The sequence below is a fragment of the Hyaena hyaena genome, unplaced genomic scaffold, assembly GCF_003009895.1.
Source record: "Hyaena hyaena isolate Hyena2069 unplaced genomic scaffold, ASM300989v1 scaffold_251, whole genome shotgun sequence".
NCBI classification, from domain to species: domain Eukaryota; kingdom Metazoa; phylum Chordata; class Mammalia; order Carnivora; family Hyaenidae; genus Hyaena; species Hyaena hyaena.
In genome coordinates, this window is record NW_024080883.1 from 351,280 (window position 1) to 369,873 (window position 18,594).

General features: G+C 42.4%; 1 protein-coding gene across 1 annotated transcript in view; it reads left to right on the top strand.

Moving 5' to 3' along the window:
• The first annotated feature begins 10,068 nt into the window (after nt 1-10,068).
• MORC1 (MORC family CW-type zinc finger 1) overlaps nt 10,069-18,594 on the top strand; it is a 164,161-nt gene continuing 155,635 nt past the window's right edge. Inside the window, 3 exon segments of the mRNA XM_039244970.1 lie at nt 10,069-10,133; nt 14,861-14,914; nt 18,037-18,071. Of these exon segments, the coding sequence (XP_039100901.1) occupies nt 10,069-10,133; nt 14,861-14,914; nt 18,037-18,071 (154 nt within the window).

The window sequence follows — 18,594 nt, forward strand, 5'->3', positions numbered from 1 at the left end:
AATCACCATCAGACTTTCTGCTCAGGATGAATACTCTTTGGGTTATTCTAGATGAGAATTTAATTCTAGAAAGAAGAGAACTTTAGATGGGGGTGAGAATGGAGGGGTAGTTCTGAAAAGGAAGATGAGAAAAAGAAGAGACTACAAATCCAGAAACAATAAGCAACATTAGCATTCAGTCCAAGGTAATTAAACAAAGATATTTCATGTTCTTTTTTTTTAATTTCAATTTTTTATTTATTTTTGAGAGAGAGATAGAGACAGCATGAACAGGGGAGGGTCAGAGAAAGAGGGAGACACAGAATCCGAAGCAGGCTCCAGGCTCTGAGCTAGCTGTCAGCACAGAGCCCGACACGGGGCTCGAACCCACGAACCGTGAGATCATGACCTGAGCTGAAGTCGAGGCTCAACTGACTGAGCCACCCAGGTGCCCCAAGATACTTCATGTTCTGATTGAGATACAGGTACAAAGATGGGACCATGACGGAGATTGGGGGTATGTTTGTGTACCAGGAGAAGGTGAAACACAAAAGAAGTGGTAGGTATATGACCAACTATATAGTATTCTATCATGCATGCACCCAGTTCCTTGAAAAAAGTTCTGAACTCCTAAGTTGATAAAATAACGGGAAGCAAAATCTAATAAATCCAGTCAGGTCTAATGAGCCTGGTGGTCTGAACTCCTTAGTATATGAGGGCATGCCCCTTTCTAGGGAAATGTCCTGCTATTGGGAAGTTGATAATAATAATTAGAAATAATAATTATTCATCCTCTCTGGTATTTATGGGGATTTTTATTTAGAAGAATTAGATACAGGAGGAAAGGAGATATCACTATGGAGTGGTGATATCCACTCTAAACACGGGTGATAAGCTACCTAGTGATGGGGGTCCCTTAAAATATGAAGTGATTAGCTTCGGCAGAAAATGATATTCTGAAAAAGGCAACAACTAGATTTACCAATTCAGTGTCTAATGATCACAGGGTTGAGAGTGCTTCATCTAGGAATGTGGAGGGAAAAGAGGGAGAATGAAGGAGAAAGAGATAGCTCCCAAAAGAAAGAGAGATTGAGAGAAATGTGTTGCGAAGACTAACGCAATGTCAGGAGGCTACTGTGGAAAAGACTTAGGCTCTCAACGAACAATTCACTTTCCACCTCGAACCTCCCTGTGCCACACCAAAACTGAGCGATTTGGTTGAAAAAGGTATGGAATTCAGAAGCCCGAGAGATGTGGATTCTCAATCCCCATATACACATTTTACATCAAAGCCTGTTGGCATTTTTTTGTTCACTAGATGATTTCCATTAGCATTATACATTATCACTCACCAGACCCAGGAGGATACTCCACCATTTACCACACTGCCAGGATAAGGTCTAAGAGCAAGCCATCTACTCTGGACACGGTTCAGTCCCCATCCAAGGTAGAAACATCCAGCAAATGCCTCTGAGCCAGAAGAGCAGGATAACATCAGTGTTTCAACATGGCGCTTTGCAACTAGCTACTTCCTTCTTCAGCTCACAGTAATTCTTCACCACACCCTACTCTTTCTTCCAGCAGGATTCATTAAATGAAAATCTTTATGCCTTGTTGAAGAAATTTCAGGCTATGAATCAAGGGGGAGCATTGAGTCGATGGTAGAAGATCCCCGACATCACATCACAGGTTCATTTCTTTTACATGTTGGATTTTTTTATTCCTTTATTGTTATATTACATTTATGGTGCAATGAAGATAATTCACACTTAACAATAAAATAAAACCAAAAACCATTTTAAAACAGTTGTGTAGCTTTGGTTATAGACAAAACTGTGCCTGCCCTAAGAAAATTTTTTACAAGACTTTTGGAGCTTACCTCAAATAATAGACTTCTGGCAATTTGATATAGGAGGGATATGATAATGGTAAAAAAAAAAAGCATGTATATGTATTATATAGGGGAAACCTGGGTGGCTCAGTCCATTGAGTGTCCAACTTCCGTTCAGATCATGATCTCGTAGTTGGTCAGTTTGCCCCACATTGGGCTTGCTGATGTCAGCCTGTCAGCGCGCAGAGCCCGCTTCAAATCCTCTGTCCCCCTCTTTCTGCCCCTCCCCTGCTTGCACTCTCCCCATAAATAAATATTAAATATGTATATCTATAGGTAGTCAGCAAATTTTACATTAGAAATAAAAGTTTATTTGAGTGTTTAAAACATATCAGGCATCTTCCAAATGTCATAGTGTTATGATAAGAGGGAAAGACAATGTAATTAGGGGCAAGAAAGATCCCTAGGCTGAAAATTGAAAATTGTCTGTTGGAGCACATCTAGGAAATCTGTTTCAACTCAAAGGTCTGCAGTTTGAGTTAGTAATTTTAAGAGGCTGTTTTTTCTCCTAGAGGAGGAAAAATATGCTTACCTCTTTCTTTGATTGCCAGTTATTCATTGCACGTCTGTAAGTACTATGAGCAAAGGTCAAGGTACGAGCCTTCCTTACATGTGTGAGGTTTTTTCCACCTTTGAACTTTTAAAAAGACTTTTATCACAGAGTGCCCCAAAGATCAAAGTGTCTTGTTTCATTACTTTGCATTCTAATAACGCACTAAATTGGGCCATTTGTGATGGTTTTTAAAGGGGTTTTGTTGAAAGAAAATGGAACCAGCGTGAGAGGAATCTGGATGCATTATTTTCCTCTCATTTTCTATGAATGAATCCCAGAAAATACAAATACCGAAAACGCGGTCTAGTCTTCTCAGGTCAAGGCTGGTGTATAATAAATTTTGGCAGCCTATTGAGTGGATACATAGCCTCAAATCAGAAATTAGATATTAGTATCTAAATGGCATTTCTGTACAGAAAATGTTCCTTGCAGATTTTTGTTCTTTGGTCAGTCTTGACAAATATTAACTTATATCCACAAGATATATATTTCCCATTACGGTTACCTATGTGTGTGTCTTTCTTTCCTGGTGTCTCTAACTGGCTTCTTCTGTTCCTGTGAGTTCCTCAGCCTCTGATTTCAGAGGCACACGAGACTCAGTAACTTCACCAATATTTTCCATAACACGAAACTATATTTTATTGAAAAATGACAACCTGTTGGTAGCTAACGCCTCTGAAGACAGGAAAACGTGTGTGTGTGTGTGTGTGTGTGTGTGTGTGTATTTTATTTTTAGGGAGACCACATATTTATTTAAAGCATGTTAACAGTCCTGTGCTAGGATGTGCTGTTTAATGCAAAATCTTTTTATTTTATTTTATTTAACAATTTTTAATGTTTATTTATGTTTGAGAGAGGGACAGAGAGAGACAGAGAGCAAGCAGGGGAGGGGCAGAGAGAGAGAAGGAGAGAGAGGATCCCAAGCAGGTTCTGAGCTGTCAGCACAGAGCCTGATGACCAAGAGATCATGACCTGAGCCAAAATCAAGAGTTGGAGGCTTAACCCACTGAGCCACCTAGGCGCCCCTAATCCTAAATCTTAATGTGACAACCATGAACTCACTGTCTTCTGCTTTCTGAACTGGTCATTTTTTGTGACTTGCACATACTATTAATGGCAATGTCATTTCTCTAGGACTTCATGCTTAAAGGCATGGAGCAACTTTTGCTCTCTCTTTCTTTTCTACCTCCCTCAGACCCTTGAAGAACTACATGAAGCCACCCACACTTGTATTTGCCCCCCTGCTTTTGCTATGTTACCTGTTGATTCCATTTAGAGATACCTACTCCCAAGTTTTCCTAGTCAAGACTTTTTATGCCCACCACCTTCTCTCCATTGGCACCATTCCAGTCCTCAACTCCATTGTCTCCTCTCCACTTTACTGCAAATCTTCTGGAGATGACCTTTCCTGCCACATAAGCCAGCAGGGCATCCAGTGTATCTTTCCCCTTAACATCAAGACCTCCTTGCTCAAGAGTCTATTCCTCTCTTTCTATTGCAATGCTATTCTTTTTTTTTTTTTTTTTTAAATTTTTTAATGCTTTATTTATTTCTAGGAGAGAGAGACAGCGTGAGCAGGGGAGGGTCAGAGAGAGAGGGAGTCACAGACTGAAACAGGCTCCAGGCTCTGAGCTGGCAGTCAGCACAGAGCCTGACGTGGGGCTCGAACCCACGAACCGCGAGATCATGACCTAAGTGAAGGTCGGATGCTTAACCGACTAAGTCACCCAGGCGCCCCTGCAATGCTATTCTAACTGCACTTCCTGCTTCTGGTCTTGAATTCCCCTAGTCTAGTATTCACACGCACTCAGAGTGATCGCTATGAAACATGAATTTATTCATGGCATTCCACCACTTAAGACCTAGCCCTGGTGCTCTACTCCCTATGGGATACATTCCAAATTCTTCAGCACAGCATTCAGGGCACACCAGGATCTGCCCTCCTAAACGTGCACCCTTACCCCTCTGCCCCACTCTGCTTGCCACACTGCATACATGATGAGCTACTTACTTAATGTCCATGCGGGTTCATACTTTTCTTTTTTTTCACTTCAGCACTCCACCTAGAACGTCAGTCCTGATTCAGTCCACCTGGCAAACGGAACCTCATCTTTCAAGTGCCATCGCTTCTTTGGGAGTTTTCCTAACCCACGTCTCTCTTTGGAGGCTGACTTCTCTCAGAGCACTATAGCACTTTAATGTACTGATTGGTGTTTTAAAGTCCATTAACGTAGTAGAAACTGTATATTGTTTCTTGTCATCCCCATGTAGCTTCTCTCCTGTCTCTGTAGTTAGAAACGTTGGAAAACTAAAAACCACACTGAGACTCCATAACAGCCAAGGCTCTGGATGTGGAAAACATTGCTTTCCTTTGTTTTGCTGCTGCTGTGTGGACCACAGGGTGTGACTGTACATAGGCAGTGGCCAACTCAGCATTCCTGTACGTGGAACCTATCCTTGTGGGTGACTGGGGACAGCTGTAGTAGCAATGCGGTCACCAGACTAATGGCCCTCACCCACAGCTTCCTGGTGGGAGCCTGAGTTCAATTGTCAGTGGCGGGTCCCTGATTTTGGCCCTTCTGTCCAGAGGTTTTATGAATACTCATTTCCCCAGGTTATATTCCTCTGGGTCTGACGTACCTGGAATGGTTTCTGTTTCCTGCATTGAAACCTGATACTGTCTGCCTGTATTAAACTGTAACTCATTGAAGGCAAACTATTTTTATATTCTTGGAACCTACCATAGAGCTGGCTCTCACCAAACAGATATCTGATTCACTGGATGAGCTAATAATGGCTCCAAACGGTATATCACACCAAACATAAACCTCCCCTGACACTCTTCTTCAGTGCTCTCCTTCGTTATCTGGCCAACCTTGTCCCTTCCTGCACGGTAGCCTGATGATTCTAGTTATTATATCCTGTACATCTACATATGTCTTGCTCCTTTCCCACCTCTGTGTTCTGATGGCTCTGTCTACACTTGATCTTAGCCAAAAGGCCGAGAAGTGATGATGGCTCTGTCTATATACAGTGTCTTCCTTCCTATCAACTCACACTTATCATCCCCAGCAGGAAAAGACCTATAAATCATAAAGCACTTATAAAGTGCATAATAAAGAATTCCCTGCTGATGCTCAATGACGGAAAGAAAGTATGTTTCTGGGGCTTTCTGGCATTTTTTTGGTCTCTATTGGTTACGAAAAACCAGTTACAATTACTTAAATTAATAAAGATGAATGTTAAGTTTTGTTTCACCACAAAAATCTCAAGATGGGTGACTGGTGGCTTTGGGACAGCTTTATGTAGTCCCTTGACTTTTCCCTCAATGATGTAAATGACACTCCCAAATCCAGGCATTGTGCTTATATTTAAGACAGAGACATGAAAGGGGATGGAGCCAGCCCTGCCTCCGTCTTTTATCCGGAGAGCAAAAGCCTTCCTAGAACCACTAAGCAGACTTCTGATTCTGTCTTAGTTATGAGGACTTGGGCAAATGGCCACCCCTTGCTACGGGAGAATCTGGGAAAGCAAGTTTTCAGCTTTAAAAGTGGAAAGAGGTGGGGCCTGGGTGGTTCAGTCCATTAAACGTCTGACTTCAGCTTAAGTCGTGATAGCATGGTTTGTGAGTTTGAGCCTGGAGTCAGGTTCTGTGCTGACAGCTCAGGGCCTGGAGCCTGCTTCGGATTCCATATCTCCCTCTCACTCTGCCCCTCTCACTCATGCTCTGTCTCTCAAAAATGAATAAACGTTAAAAAATTTTAAAACAAAAAGTGGAAAGAGGAAAGTTGGGAAAATGGCTAATGGGTTAGCCAACCCAAGGTGACTACTATATTTTCTAACTCATATGTAACCATCATTATTTTGGGGGCAAGTTGTAGGCCTAATATCTTCCATAGTCTCCAGAGATGCTCACCACAGTGCTGCACACCTGGAGTATAAAGACTGTCAGTTATTTGGATAACTGAAAATTGATGTAATGAAAACCCTACCATCGTCTAACATGGAGTAGACCGGAAGAGATGAAAATATACCAGCCAGGTTCAGAATTGCACAAAAGCAGAAAAATGCACAAGCAGGGTATGAGTTCCTTTCAGAGATATTTCACTATTATCCATGGAGGGTCACTGGCATCTTTCAACATTATTACCTCAATAGTATTTGCTTTCTATATTTATTATAATATGCCAATGTCACTTCTTAATTATAATTCTTAGGAGATTGCATATCATTGTTCATTGCATGGTTGGTAGGTATAAGCATCTTTTTAAAATGTTTACAAATAGGCACATTTGTGAAGAGTAATAAAATGTTGATTTGTACGATGTTATTTAAATGAAAGGGGGACAGTGTAGTTGAAAAGATTTGAGCCATTTTTGTGACTAGCGCATGAATGTTGCAAAGCTAAAATATCTAGTTAGGAAGAGTCTCTTATCCCAAACTGACTCTTCTTAAATGAATTCCTTTTTAAAGCTTATTTTTTGAGAGAGAGAGAGAGAGAGAGAGCAAGCAAGCAGGGGAGGGACAGAGAGAGGGAGGGAGAATCCCAGGCTGGCTCCACACTGTCCGTGCAGAGCCCAATGCAGGGCTTGAACTCACGAACCGTGAGATCATGACCTGAGCCAAAACCAAGAGTCAGACACTTGACCAACTGAGCCATCCAGATGCCCTATTTTTTTTTTTTAAATGTATTTTGACTTTCTTAAAATCAGGATCAATCATAAAATGAGTAGATGATGTTCTCATTTTTAAATTTCCCCTCCCTGTTCCTTCTCCAGTGTTTTTGTATCATAAACTACAGTAATGGTAAAATGAATCTTGAGGCAGGATGGAGGGAGGTGGCTAAGACAAAGAATCCTGAAAGTTCACTTTGAAGAGGAGCAAGATTTACCTTTATGACTGGAGTGTGGCTAAGTGGGGTTGACATGGTGAAGGGGAAAACTTTTGAGGCACTCTCAGGCCTCCGTTTTAGCATAGCTAATGGATCCCCCTGAGGGCCTGTTATCCAGGCCACCCAGAACCGTCTGGTGCTTTGAGGTCGGCCACTTACTGTAAGAGGGCTCCGCTCAGATTATTAGAAGCCCTGCTTCTATGATGATCACCCTCTTCCCTCTGTAGAAATTAGATATTACAGCCTTCACTAATTACAGGCGAGTGGCCCTGGTGCCCTCCCAATACTAAATTGCTTAGAGATAGCAGCCGGAAATTGAGGTAGTAAAATAAATCCAGAAGAGGCTTGTCAAGCTTTTCTTGCCCATAAAATGAAAATAAATATCATATTTCTGAAGTCCTATGGAAGGAAAAATTGGAAAGATAGCTCAAGTTGCTTAGTAAAGAGAATTCTGCTATCAAAACACCACCACATCAGCCACTGTTAAAACAAAAATGCAATCAGGAAAATTGCTTGAAATGTTTATGTTTACTTCCAGTTTTCAAATTAAAGTAGAGCATCATGTTCTTTTGGGTTGTCATTCAGATCTCTCTTCCTCTCCTGATTCCTATAAAGGCAGCAGCTGATAAACGACTTTTTTTTTAGAAGTAAAATGACTATCCCAAAACTGACAATTTTTTTCTTTTCTGAGAGCCTCATTGCTTACATGATGCCCAGAAATCACAAATACATCTAGTTCAAGTTCTTTATTCAATAGACACTCATTTTTGATTTAGAAATTTTTAAATTTATTTTGATAAGAACAGAGACAGCATGAGTGGGGGAGGGGCAGAGAGTGAGGAAAAGAGAGAGAGAATCCCAAGCTGCGTCCATACTGTCAGTGCAGAGCCTGTTGTGGGGCTCTCACTCATGAGCTGTGAGATCATGACCTGAGCTGAAACCCAGAGTCGGACACTCAACTGACTGAGCCACCCAGGCACCCTTCATTTACTTGTTTCTTTTACTTAAAAAAAATTTTTTTTTAAATGTTTTTATTTTTATTTTTGAGAGATAGAGTGTGAGCAGGGCAGGGGCAGAGAAAGAGGGAGAACACAATCCAAAACAGGCTCCAGGCTCCAAGCTATCAGCACAGACCCCGACACAGGCTTTGAACCCATGAACCATGAGATAATGACCTGAGCCAAAGTTGGACGCTTAACTGACTGAGCCACCCAGGTGCCCTTGGGTGTCTTCATTTTTAAAAAGTGTTTATTTTTCAGAGAGAGAGAGAGAGAGAGAGAGAGAGAGCGAGCGAGCGTGAACAGAGGAGGGGCAGAGAAAGAGGGAAACATAGAATCTGAAGCAGGCTCCAGGTTCCAAGCTGTCAGCATAGAGCCCAATGTGGGGCTTGAACTCACCAACTGTGAGATCATGACCTGAACCGAAGTCAGATGCTTAAACAACTGAGTCTGGGTGTCCTCATTTCTGATTTAATTTAATAATTTAATTTAATTTAATTTTTTAACATTTATTTAGTTTTGAGAGACAGAAAGACACAACGTGACCAGGGGAGGGGCAGAGAGAGAGGGAGACACAGAATTTGAAGAAAACTCTAGGCTCTGAGCTGTCAGCACAGAGCCTGATGCAGGGCTCAAACTCACGAGCCACGAGATCATGACCTGAGCCCAAGTCGGCCACTTAACTGACTGAGCCACGTAGGTGCCCCTCTGATTTTAAAGCTATCATGTAAAATTTTTGCTGAGTGTTATTGAACTACCTTAGTTTGCAAGTCCTATAGCCCTAGGTTGAATGAGTCTGAATACATTTTAGAGGTAACTAGGTCAACTAATTTCTCATCACCACCAGGACCTTTCCAGACAGCCTCTTGGACACCTCCTGTTTCACCTTGGGTTTTGCTGACTTTGCACTTAGTGCTTTGCGAGTAGCTGTGCACAGCTTTGTACAGCTGGTGTTCATGGTCCTTCCTTACATTTATCCTCAACCCCCCTTTCCCCTGAACCTGTACCTGCCCGGTTCTATCTTTTGGAACAGGACAGAATGTGTATTCCTTGAGCTGGGCCAGCACATCAAATAGCTGACTCTCGGCTGACAGGTGAAAAAGTTTCCCCTGGAACACAAGCCTCACATTAGGATAAAGTCCAAAGTCTGTTCTGACTGCCTTTAGCTCCTCCTTCCTCTTCCTTTCTGGCTGATTTCTTCTTTCTTCTCTTCAGTCGGAGAAAACATTATTAACCCAAGAAACATAGGACGTAAGTGCTGGGGTTAGAACACAGAATGCCTTCCCCTCTGGTGCAATGCAAGTGAAGGAAAACTCCCTACTTTCCTTCCCTATGCACTCAACCTCCTGACCCAGATTCTTCGTGTTCTTTGTGTGTGTGTGTGTGCGTGCGTGCGCGCGCGTGCAATCGTTTTTGATCAAATTCTGATCCCAGCCTTGGGCTCCATTTTCCATCTGGGGAATGATAGGAACAACTGTGCAGCAAGGTTAAGTAAACCTCAGTGTGGAAAGAGGAGCGGAGCAAAGTTGCCTCAGGCTTAAACTGTGGATCCAAGGCCAGAACAAAGACTTTTCTTGCTTTGCACTCCGACCAGTAGGGGGAGCGCGTGTTTGCAGAACCTGTGCTTGTGCGTGGGCGTGGGCGTGGGCGTGGGCGTGGACGTGGGCGTGGACGTGGGCGTGGAGGAGCGCGTGGGCCAACAGCTGAAGGTCGGGGGTCCCTGTGTCCAAGGGCCGCGCGGGACGCGTTCGAGGACATGGGTGACAAGTATGCTACTCTACAGCGGGCCCAGCTGCATCTGGATTTCATCCACGCCAACTCGTGAGTGCGCAGGGAAGCCCGAACGGGGGCGGGTCCCCATGTAGGGAGGAAGAATTTGGTCCGTCTTCTAGCGAAATTCCCAACTTGAAAAAAGTGAACTTGGTTATCTTTGACTTACGGAGATATTATTTATTTAAACGTTTTTGTATTAAAAAAAAAAACAATGAAAAGGTAGTAAAGGTATGTATTCTGGGCTAGACTATACATTTTCTTTTAAGTTTATTTATTTTGAGAGAGAGAGCTAGTGCGTGCATGCACCGGGGAGGGGCGAGGAGAGAATGAATACCAAGCAAGCTCCGTGCTATCAGCGCAGAAGACTTAGGGCTCTGTCTCCCCAGCTGTGAGATCATCACCTGGGCAGAAATCACGAGTCCGCGACTTAACCCACTGAGCCACCCAGGAGCCCTTAGATTATAAATCTTTTTGTTGTTCTAAAATTGACACCAAGTGGTAAGAAGGCCCCACGTTTAACCAAGTATTTAATCGTGGGTTGGCAGAATCACGGGTCGGCCAACCTGACCTATCCCTTGTGAATTCTCTGCCCAGCACACTGGCATTTTAAAGATTAAAGTTGCCCTCCAGAGAGTAATTTGTATTTATTGATTCCAGCCTCTAGTGGCACCAGTCCTTACAACAATGTAACCTCTCCCAGGATGGAATCCTCACTTTCTGGTTATTGCTAGAGCATTCTGCTTCTCCGTCAGGCCCGGATGCCTTTCGGGTTCTCATCAGGTGTTATTTCACTTACTCAAATTGCAGAGACAGATGACAGAGGTTTTCGGTTCCATCTGTCATTTCTAACCCAGCACAGTGCAGCGATGACTGCCGTGTAATTCATAGTGGTAGGTCACTTTTGGGGACTCTTAACAGTAATTTGGATTTACTAAAAGTACCAACTGATATAAGGATGTACCAGGTCTGAAGCCACAGAATGGAAGTGTAAGGAAAGCCAGGCAAGGCCAGCCTCGCCGCTTGGGACAAACATGTAAGTTTTAAAACAAAGCCAAACAGGCAAATTTTCCGCAGGTCTTTAGGTTTTGTTTATTTGTTTTTTAATCTCTCGAGAAAAGAATTGGAAGCTGGAAAGGATGAAACAACTGGTTGAAAGTTAACTGAGGCAGAAGACAAATGACAAAATAGCAATTTTTAGTTTAAGAAAAATTGCGGGTGGAAGGCTGGAAGGACTGTGAATTTTCTCTTGGGAAATTTCCTCAGGGCGCCTGGGTGGCTTAGTCGGTTAAGCGACTTTCGCTTAGGTCATGATCTTGCAGTTTGTGGGTTCAAGCCCCGCGTCGGGCTCTGTGCTGACTGCCAGCTCAGAGCCTGGAGCCTGTTTCAGTCTGTGACTCCCTCTCTCTCTGATCCTCCCCTGCTCACACTGTCTCTCTCTCTCCTAGAAATAAATTAAAAAATATATATATATGTATATATAAAAAGAAATTTCCTCAGCTTCAGTTTTGCATAGTTACCCCAGCTGCTGTTCCCCAGCCTGGTTCCCCCCCCCCATCCCATTATCAGCTGGTGGTCAGGTAACTTAATAACAAAAGTAACAGCAGCAGGAAGCAACAATAACAAAATTAGATACAAATTGGCATCTCCTGAGCTTCACCAGGTAGATTTTTATTTGAGAATTCCCTCAGTAAAAACAGGAGTGATTTAAAAAAAAAAATTCTCTCTTCTCTCCCACGTCCCATTCAATGTCAAATCCTCTTCACGCTATCTCTGATTATGTCTTAGATTTCTCCCTTCCTCTGGACTGCCATTGCCTTAGTTCAGAACAGCTGCCGTCTGCCCTGAGTCACTCTATACAACTTCTAAACTGGGTTCTCTGCTCCCCATTCTTGCTCCCTGCTGGCCCATTTACCTCAGAGCTCCCAGAGTGAGATTTTTTAAAAATTCTATTTATTTACTTTAGAGAGAGAGAGAGGGAGAGAGAGAATCCCAAGCAGGCTCCATGCTCAGTGGGGAGCCCAACACGAGACTCGAACACACGAGCTGCAAGATCACCACCTGAGCTGAAACCCAGAGTTGGATGCTTAACCAACGAGCCACCCAGGCACCACCACTCTCAAGAGCGATGTTTTTAAAAAGTAAACAGGATATGTCATGTCATTATTCTTAAAATATGACAGTGGTTTCCAGTTACTTGTAGGCTAAGTGCAAGCTCCTGCCCATGGAGTAGGAAGTACTGAATGACCCAGGCATCCTGCGTCTCCGCGTGCTCTCCCTTTTTACCGTAGCCAGAGCATACTGGCCTCCTTGGCTCCTTTCTGCCCAGTGTCTTTTTGCAGCTGCTTTTCTTGCTGGTGTATTTCCACTCTGTCTCTGTGAGGGACTGGGTTCTCCTCATCCTTTTTTTTTTTTTTTTCTAGGAGAGAGAGAGAGAGAGAGAGACAGCGTGAGCAGGGGAGGGTCAGAGAGAGAGGGAGAAACAGACTCTGAAAAAGGCTCCAGGATCTGAGCTGGCAGTCAGCACAGAGCCCGACGCGGGGCTCGAACCCACGAACCGCGAGATCGTGACCTAAGTGAAAGTCGGACGCTTAACTGACTAAGCCACCCAGGCGCCCTACCTCATCCTTCAGGGCTTGGTTTCAATATCTTCTATGAAGAGAGGCTCTCCTTGACCACCACGTCTCTCTTTACCGTTACTCTTCCCCATGACTCTTTCTTCATAGCATCGAACCAAGATCTGCCCTATCAGCTTTGTGTGTCTGTGTACCTGTGTATTTTCTATATCCCCCTACTGGTTTGAGCCCCAAGAGGGTGAAGACCATGTCTGTCCACATTGGCACATGGCAAGCAGTCCGTAAAAATCTCTTGAGTGAAAAAGTCCAGAAACTTCAATGGCATTTCTTTGTCAGAATGACTGCAGTTACTTTCCTGAAGTATTGTTTATATGGTGCATTTTTGTATATTGAACACTGTGTTTTATTTTTTTAATTAATTAATTTTTTTAATGTTTTATTTATTTCTGAGAGAGGCACGTGAGGAGGGGAGGGTCAGAGAGAGAGAGGGAGACACAGAATCTGAAACAGGCTCCAGGCTCTGAGCTGGCTGTCAGCACAGAGCCTGATGTGGGGCTAGAACCCACAAACCATGGGATCATGGCCTGAGCCAAAGTCAGATGCTTAACAGACTGAGCCACCGAGGCACCCCTTGAGCCTTGTGTTTTAAATTCACTAGAAAGGTTTGTGGTTTCAAATGATGATTTTGGAAAGCATATAGTCTATACTTCTCATTTGCTCTGTTTTAGATTTTTGTACACTGGATTTCTTTTGAGTGAAGGACATCTTTTTGCAGCAATAGTATTTAGTAGTTATTTATTTTAATTATAAATTTGAAAGCTGACTCAAGTCAAGAGACTCCACATCAGCATGTATTTGAAGTTTATAATTTCCAAAAAAGGGGTGTGTGTGTGTGTGTGTGTGTGTGTATTTATTTATTTATTTTGAGAGGGAGAGAAATGAGAGAAGAGAGAGAATCCTAAGCAGGCCTCGCACTGTCCGTACAGAGCCCAACTCGGGGCTTGAAATCATGAACCTGGGAACATGACCTGAGCCGAAGTCAAGAGTTGGTTGCTTGGGGCACCAGGGTGGCTCAGGCGGTTAAGCATCTGACTTCCCCTCAGGTCATGATCTCACGGTTTGTGGGTTCAAGCCCCGCGTCCAGCTCTGTGCTGACAGCTCGGAGCTTGAAGCCTGCTTCAGATTCTGTATCTCCCTCTCTCTCTGACCCTCCCCTGCTCTCTCTCTCTCGGAAATAAATTAAAAAAAAAAAAAAGTTGGTTGCTTAACTGACTGAGCCACCCAGGCCCCCCATAGATATATTTTAAAATAAATTTTGAGCTAATGTCTTGTGGCCTGAGGTATTTGGGATCGCTGAGACATTGCAGATGATCTTTCTTCCTGTACAAGTAAGCAGATGTTTTTGATAAGTGGGTCTTTCTTATTTCTGCTACCTGTTTACTAAATATAAAAAGAAAATTGCAGACTGGATCTTCCCTTAATGCTGTGATAAAGTTGCTGATTGAAATATCCACATCAGGAAATGAAAAACAAGTGTGGGACCCTGAAGGCAGCCTGATTTCACCCACAGATGAATATTCAGCCTTCAGAGCATAAATACAGACACCTGTCTAGTGTGTTCTATTACCCAGGACTTGGCAGGAGGGGATATAGCAGAGAGTGACCACAGAATTCAGAGGAGAATAGGTCCTATAGAAAAAATATACAAAGATTATATAGATATATATGTATATATAGATTAATGGGGCAATCAGGGTCCCTTGCCAGTCTCTGTACATGCTGATAGGCTCTTAAGGCCTTTAAGTGTGCCAGGATTTTGATCAAGATTTTTCAGAAAGAATTTGACCTTAAATAATACAATTTTAATGACAAGTTCTCAAAAAAAAAAAAACCCACACTTGAATAATTGCTTGTAAAGCAATTTTAAAACATCCAAATTTGCCATAAGTACAGAAATCTGCCTGAAGTCTGTGTTTTATTAGGAACAGATGGGCTAATTTGGCAATCGTGTTCTTCGCCTTGGCTTTGTAATGGACCACATCTACTTCAGAATCTTGACCATGCTAAGAAAGTTGTTTCTGGAATAACTCCTTAATAGATTATCTGTCCTGAACTGGAGAGCGTCTGTCTGCAAGTATCCTGAAGCTTTTAACACTGATTATAGAGTTGGTTTACCTTTGGCTTTCCCTCTTTCTTCTTCAGCACCACGCACAGTTTCCTTTTTGGAGCGCTGGCTGAATTGCTGGACAATGCAAGGTAAGGCTCCTCTGTGAGCTGCTCCTATGTAGTAGGAGGTGATTGGCAAGGAAAAATTGACTTCAGGCCCACGGGAGTGAGAGAAATGTGATCGATCAATAAGGCAGTTCTCAGAGCAGCGTCTATAAACTGGCGGGCGGCTAGCAAGTCTAGCCTGTCCTGTGTTTCTGTGCCTCATAGTGAGAGCTCGCACAGTAGTTCTAAAGAAAAGGAAGAAAAGAAGGGATCGTAAAGTTTAAGAAACAAGAGGCACCACATAAAAAATCTGGATCCCCTCCCTACCCACCCCCCGAAACCTTTATTCTTTTTAAAAGTAGCAGCCTCGAGGTTGCTCAGGGGTCTAAGGTGCATAGCATGTGCTCTCTTGAGAGCACCCTGTGGCTTCAGCCTTGCTCTTCTCAGCGGTCCCACGGTGAGCCTGAAGTCCTCGGTTCCTCTGTCTGCGGCAGACACTTGGGTTTGCCAGGGCTGCTCAGAGGCTAGTAATTGATAGCAAATGAAGCTGCTTGATGGGCTTAGTCAGGACCTTTAGTTGTTCTCATGAAGAGGGTCTTTATAAAGTCCCTGTGTTATTCTAAGAAACTATTCTACATTGAAGAGTTTGGTGGTTCCTGTGGTTGTCAAAATTAAAACTAGAGGATACTGGGGCGCCTGGGTGGCTTAGTCGGTTAAGCGTCCGACTTTCGCTTGGGTCACGATCTCGCGGTTCGTGGGTTCGAGCCCCGTGTCGGGCTCTGTGCTGACTGCCAGCTCAGAGCCTGGAGACTGTTTCAGATTCTGTGTCTCCCTCTCTCTCTGACCCTCCCCTGCTCACGCTGTCTCTCTCTCTCCTAGAAATAAATAAAAATATTAAAAAAAAAAACTAGAGGATAGTAAACAATGTTGTAGACAGCAAGAAAAAATGTGGTAGTATAGGAAGAGATGGTTTGGGGCCACTTTTTTTCCCCCAGCGGTAAAAAATGGATCAAATATGTATGAATGTAGATACACATGTACACCTGTGTTGAGACACATGCGTAGCATTGGCACGAATAATTCTTTTTTGTTTGTTTAATTTTTAAATTTTATTTAAATCTAAGTTAGACAAGATCTCTTCCTGATACAACAGCTGATCAGAGAGAAAGTACCTGGGCTAAAGTACAAAGCTTATTATAAAATGTCTAAATATGCTGTAGAGGTGAATGATTTTTCTATGCCTTATCCCATGGCATATCCCTGTGAAGAAACTGTTTCCTGGGGCACCTGGGTGGCTCAGTTGGTGAGCATCTGGCTCTTGATTTTGGTTCGGGTCATGATCCCAGGGTTGTGGGATCTAGCCCCACATAGGGTAGAGCCCTACTTTCTGCCATGAGTGTGGAGCCTACTTGAGACTCTGTCTCCCTCTGCCCCTCCCCACTCTTTCAAGTAAAAAAAAAAAAAAGAAAAAGAAAAGTATTTCTTTGAGAACTTCCATTTCGGTGCAGTGGCATTTATGGAGCACCTATTGTGTCTATGGTATTTTGTATAAGGTATAGTTATAGAATAGAGATAATAATACTTTTGTGTAATGGGGCCATGGTAAGGATTAGGTGAGAAGGCTTAAAAGTACTACATTCAGTGCTTATTTGACACACAGAAAATGCTCAAGAAATGGCAGTGATACTTCCAGAATTTCTATAAGGGAGGAGCTTAACAGCAGCAATTGGCTAGAGGAAGGAGCTACGGACCCAACTTTGAAGGCTTTGAATGAGTCAGCATACCTATTGAGATTTATTTGGTGTAGTTTTGGGTTGGGACTTATGGAAGTTTTGGGAGAGACTCACATTTTCTGATTAGAAACCCAGTGGCTGTAATTATTCTGAGCTTCCCTTCCCTCAACACATCCACTTTTGCATCAGCTAAGGCCCCTTCCCTCATTGTCTTCCTCCTTTCTCTCATGCCCCTCACATTAAAACCAAGATCTTTTGGCTCTTGCTCTTTTTCTTTTACAATTTCTACCTAAAAAAATAATTAAAGAAATACACAAATAGTGTCTGTGAGTTGTAGAAAACTGGGAAAACAAGAAAAAAAAGGAAGTCATTAGTAATTTTGTCACATGGTTGGGGGGGTGGCGTCAGCATACTTCTTCAGATAGTAAATATTTTCTTTTGCAGTCCATATGTTCTATGTTGAAACTACTCAATTCTGCCATTGTGATGTGAAGGCAGCTGTAGGCAGTATGTAATGAATGGGCATGATAGTCTTCCAATAAAACTTTATAAAACAGTTGGTGGGCCACATTTGGCTGTTGGACCATAATTTGCCAACCTCTGATCTAAGGAAAACCAGTTTTGATATTTTCCTTACAGATATGGACGTGTATATCATATATGTTCTTTTTTTTTTTTTTAAATGTTTTATTTGTTTCTAGGAGAGAGAGAGAGAGAGACAGCGTGAGCAGGGGAGGGTCAGAGAGAGAGGGAGTCACAGACTGAAACAAGCTCCAGGCTCTGAGCTGGCAGTCAGCACAGAGCCTGACGCGGGGCTCGAACCCACGAACCGCGAGATCATGACCTAAGCGAAAGTCGGACGCTTAACCGACTAAGCCACCCAGGCGCCCCATATATATGTTCTTTAAAAACATATGTGATCATCAGTTTAGGTCTTGATCTCTGTCTGAGTTCAAGCCCTACATTGGGCTCCATGCTGAGCATGAAGCCTATGTAAAAAAAAAAAAACAAAAACATATGATTATAAAGTATGTATTACTTAATAATTTGCTTTTTATTTTCATTTTTGGGCACTAAAATACATCATGAAAATATTTCTGCAATTTATGGATTATTTTCCAACTATTTTAAAAAAATATTAATATCCATTTTTGGTGAGCTTTTTGTGTAGTTATACCAGTAAATTCCATCTCTTCTTTTAAAATTTCTGAGTTTCTGGTTTTGTAACATTCTCAAATTATGAGTGATCATAGGTCTTGGTATATAAATGTAGAGCGAAACATTTTAGTAATTGTTTTGAAGCAATTTAACTGGATTTCTCTATTGTTTGCTATCTGGCAATAGGTTACACCTCACATGAGCAATTCAGATTAGTGTAATTTTTTTAAAACATAATTTCATATTGAGGCAATGATATTTTTATATTGTTTCCAGAGATGCAGGGGCTGCAAGACTTGATGTATTTTCAGGTGAGCATATTTGTTTTCTTCCATTTTTTTTAATGCTGATGGAAAAGCCTATAGTTATTTTGCTTTTATTTCATGAAATCAAAGCACACTGTATAGATTTTTAATGTAACTTAAGTGCTTTCTGAGTGCAGTGACCCTACGGGGAGCCAGCTTGAGAGAAGTACACTCCATGAGTAGAGCTGTTCACTTGTTAGGGGACCCATTTACACAGTTAGATCTTCCAGAGTTTTGTGAAAGCATCAGAGTGATTTGGAGCCGTCAGTTTGTCTATCACAAGAAAACAGTCTTATTTTTAAAAGCACATTAACTTAATAGTTATTCATAATTAAGAGTATCTCATTCTTAACTTATCACAGTTTTAAAATGTGTAAGTGAATGTGAAGTATGAATGTTTGAGGGCTGTGAAATCCAAACTAGGTATGTTTTCTTCGCTGACTTCATTTTTAGTCAACAAATAGTAATTGTCCTTCCTAGTTCATTTTATTAGGACACGATGCAAATGAGATCCAGGTCTGTAGTTGAT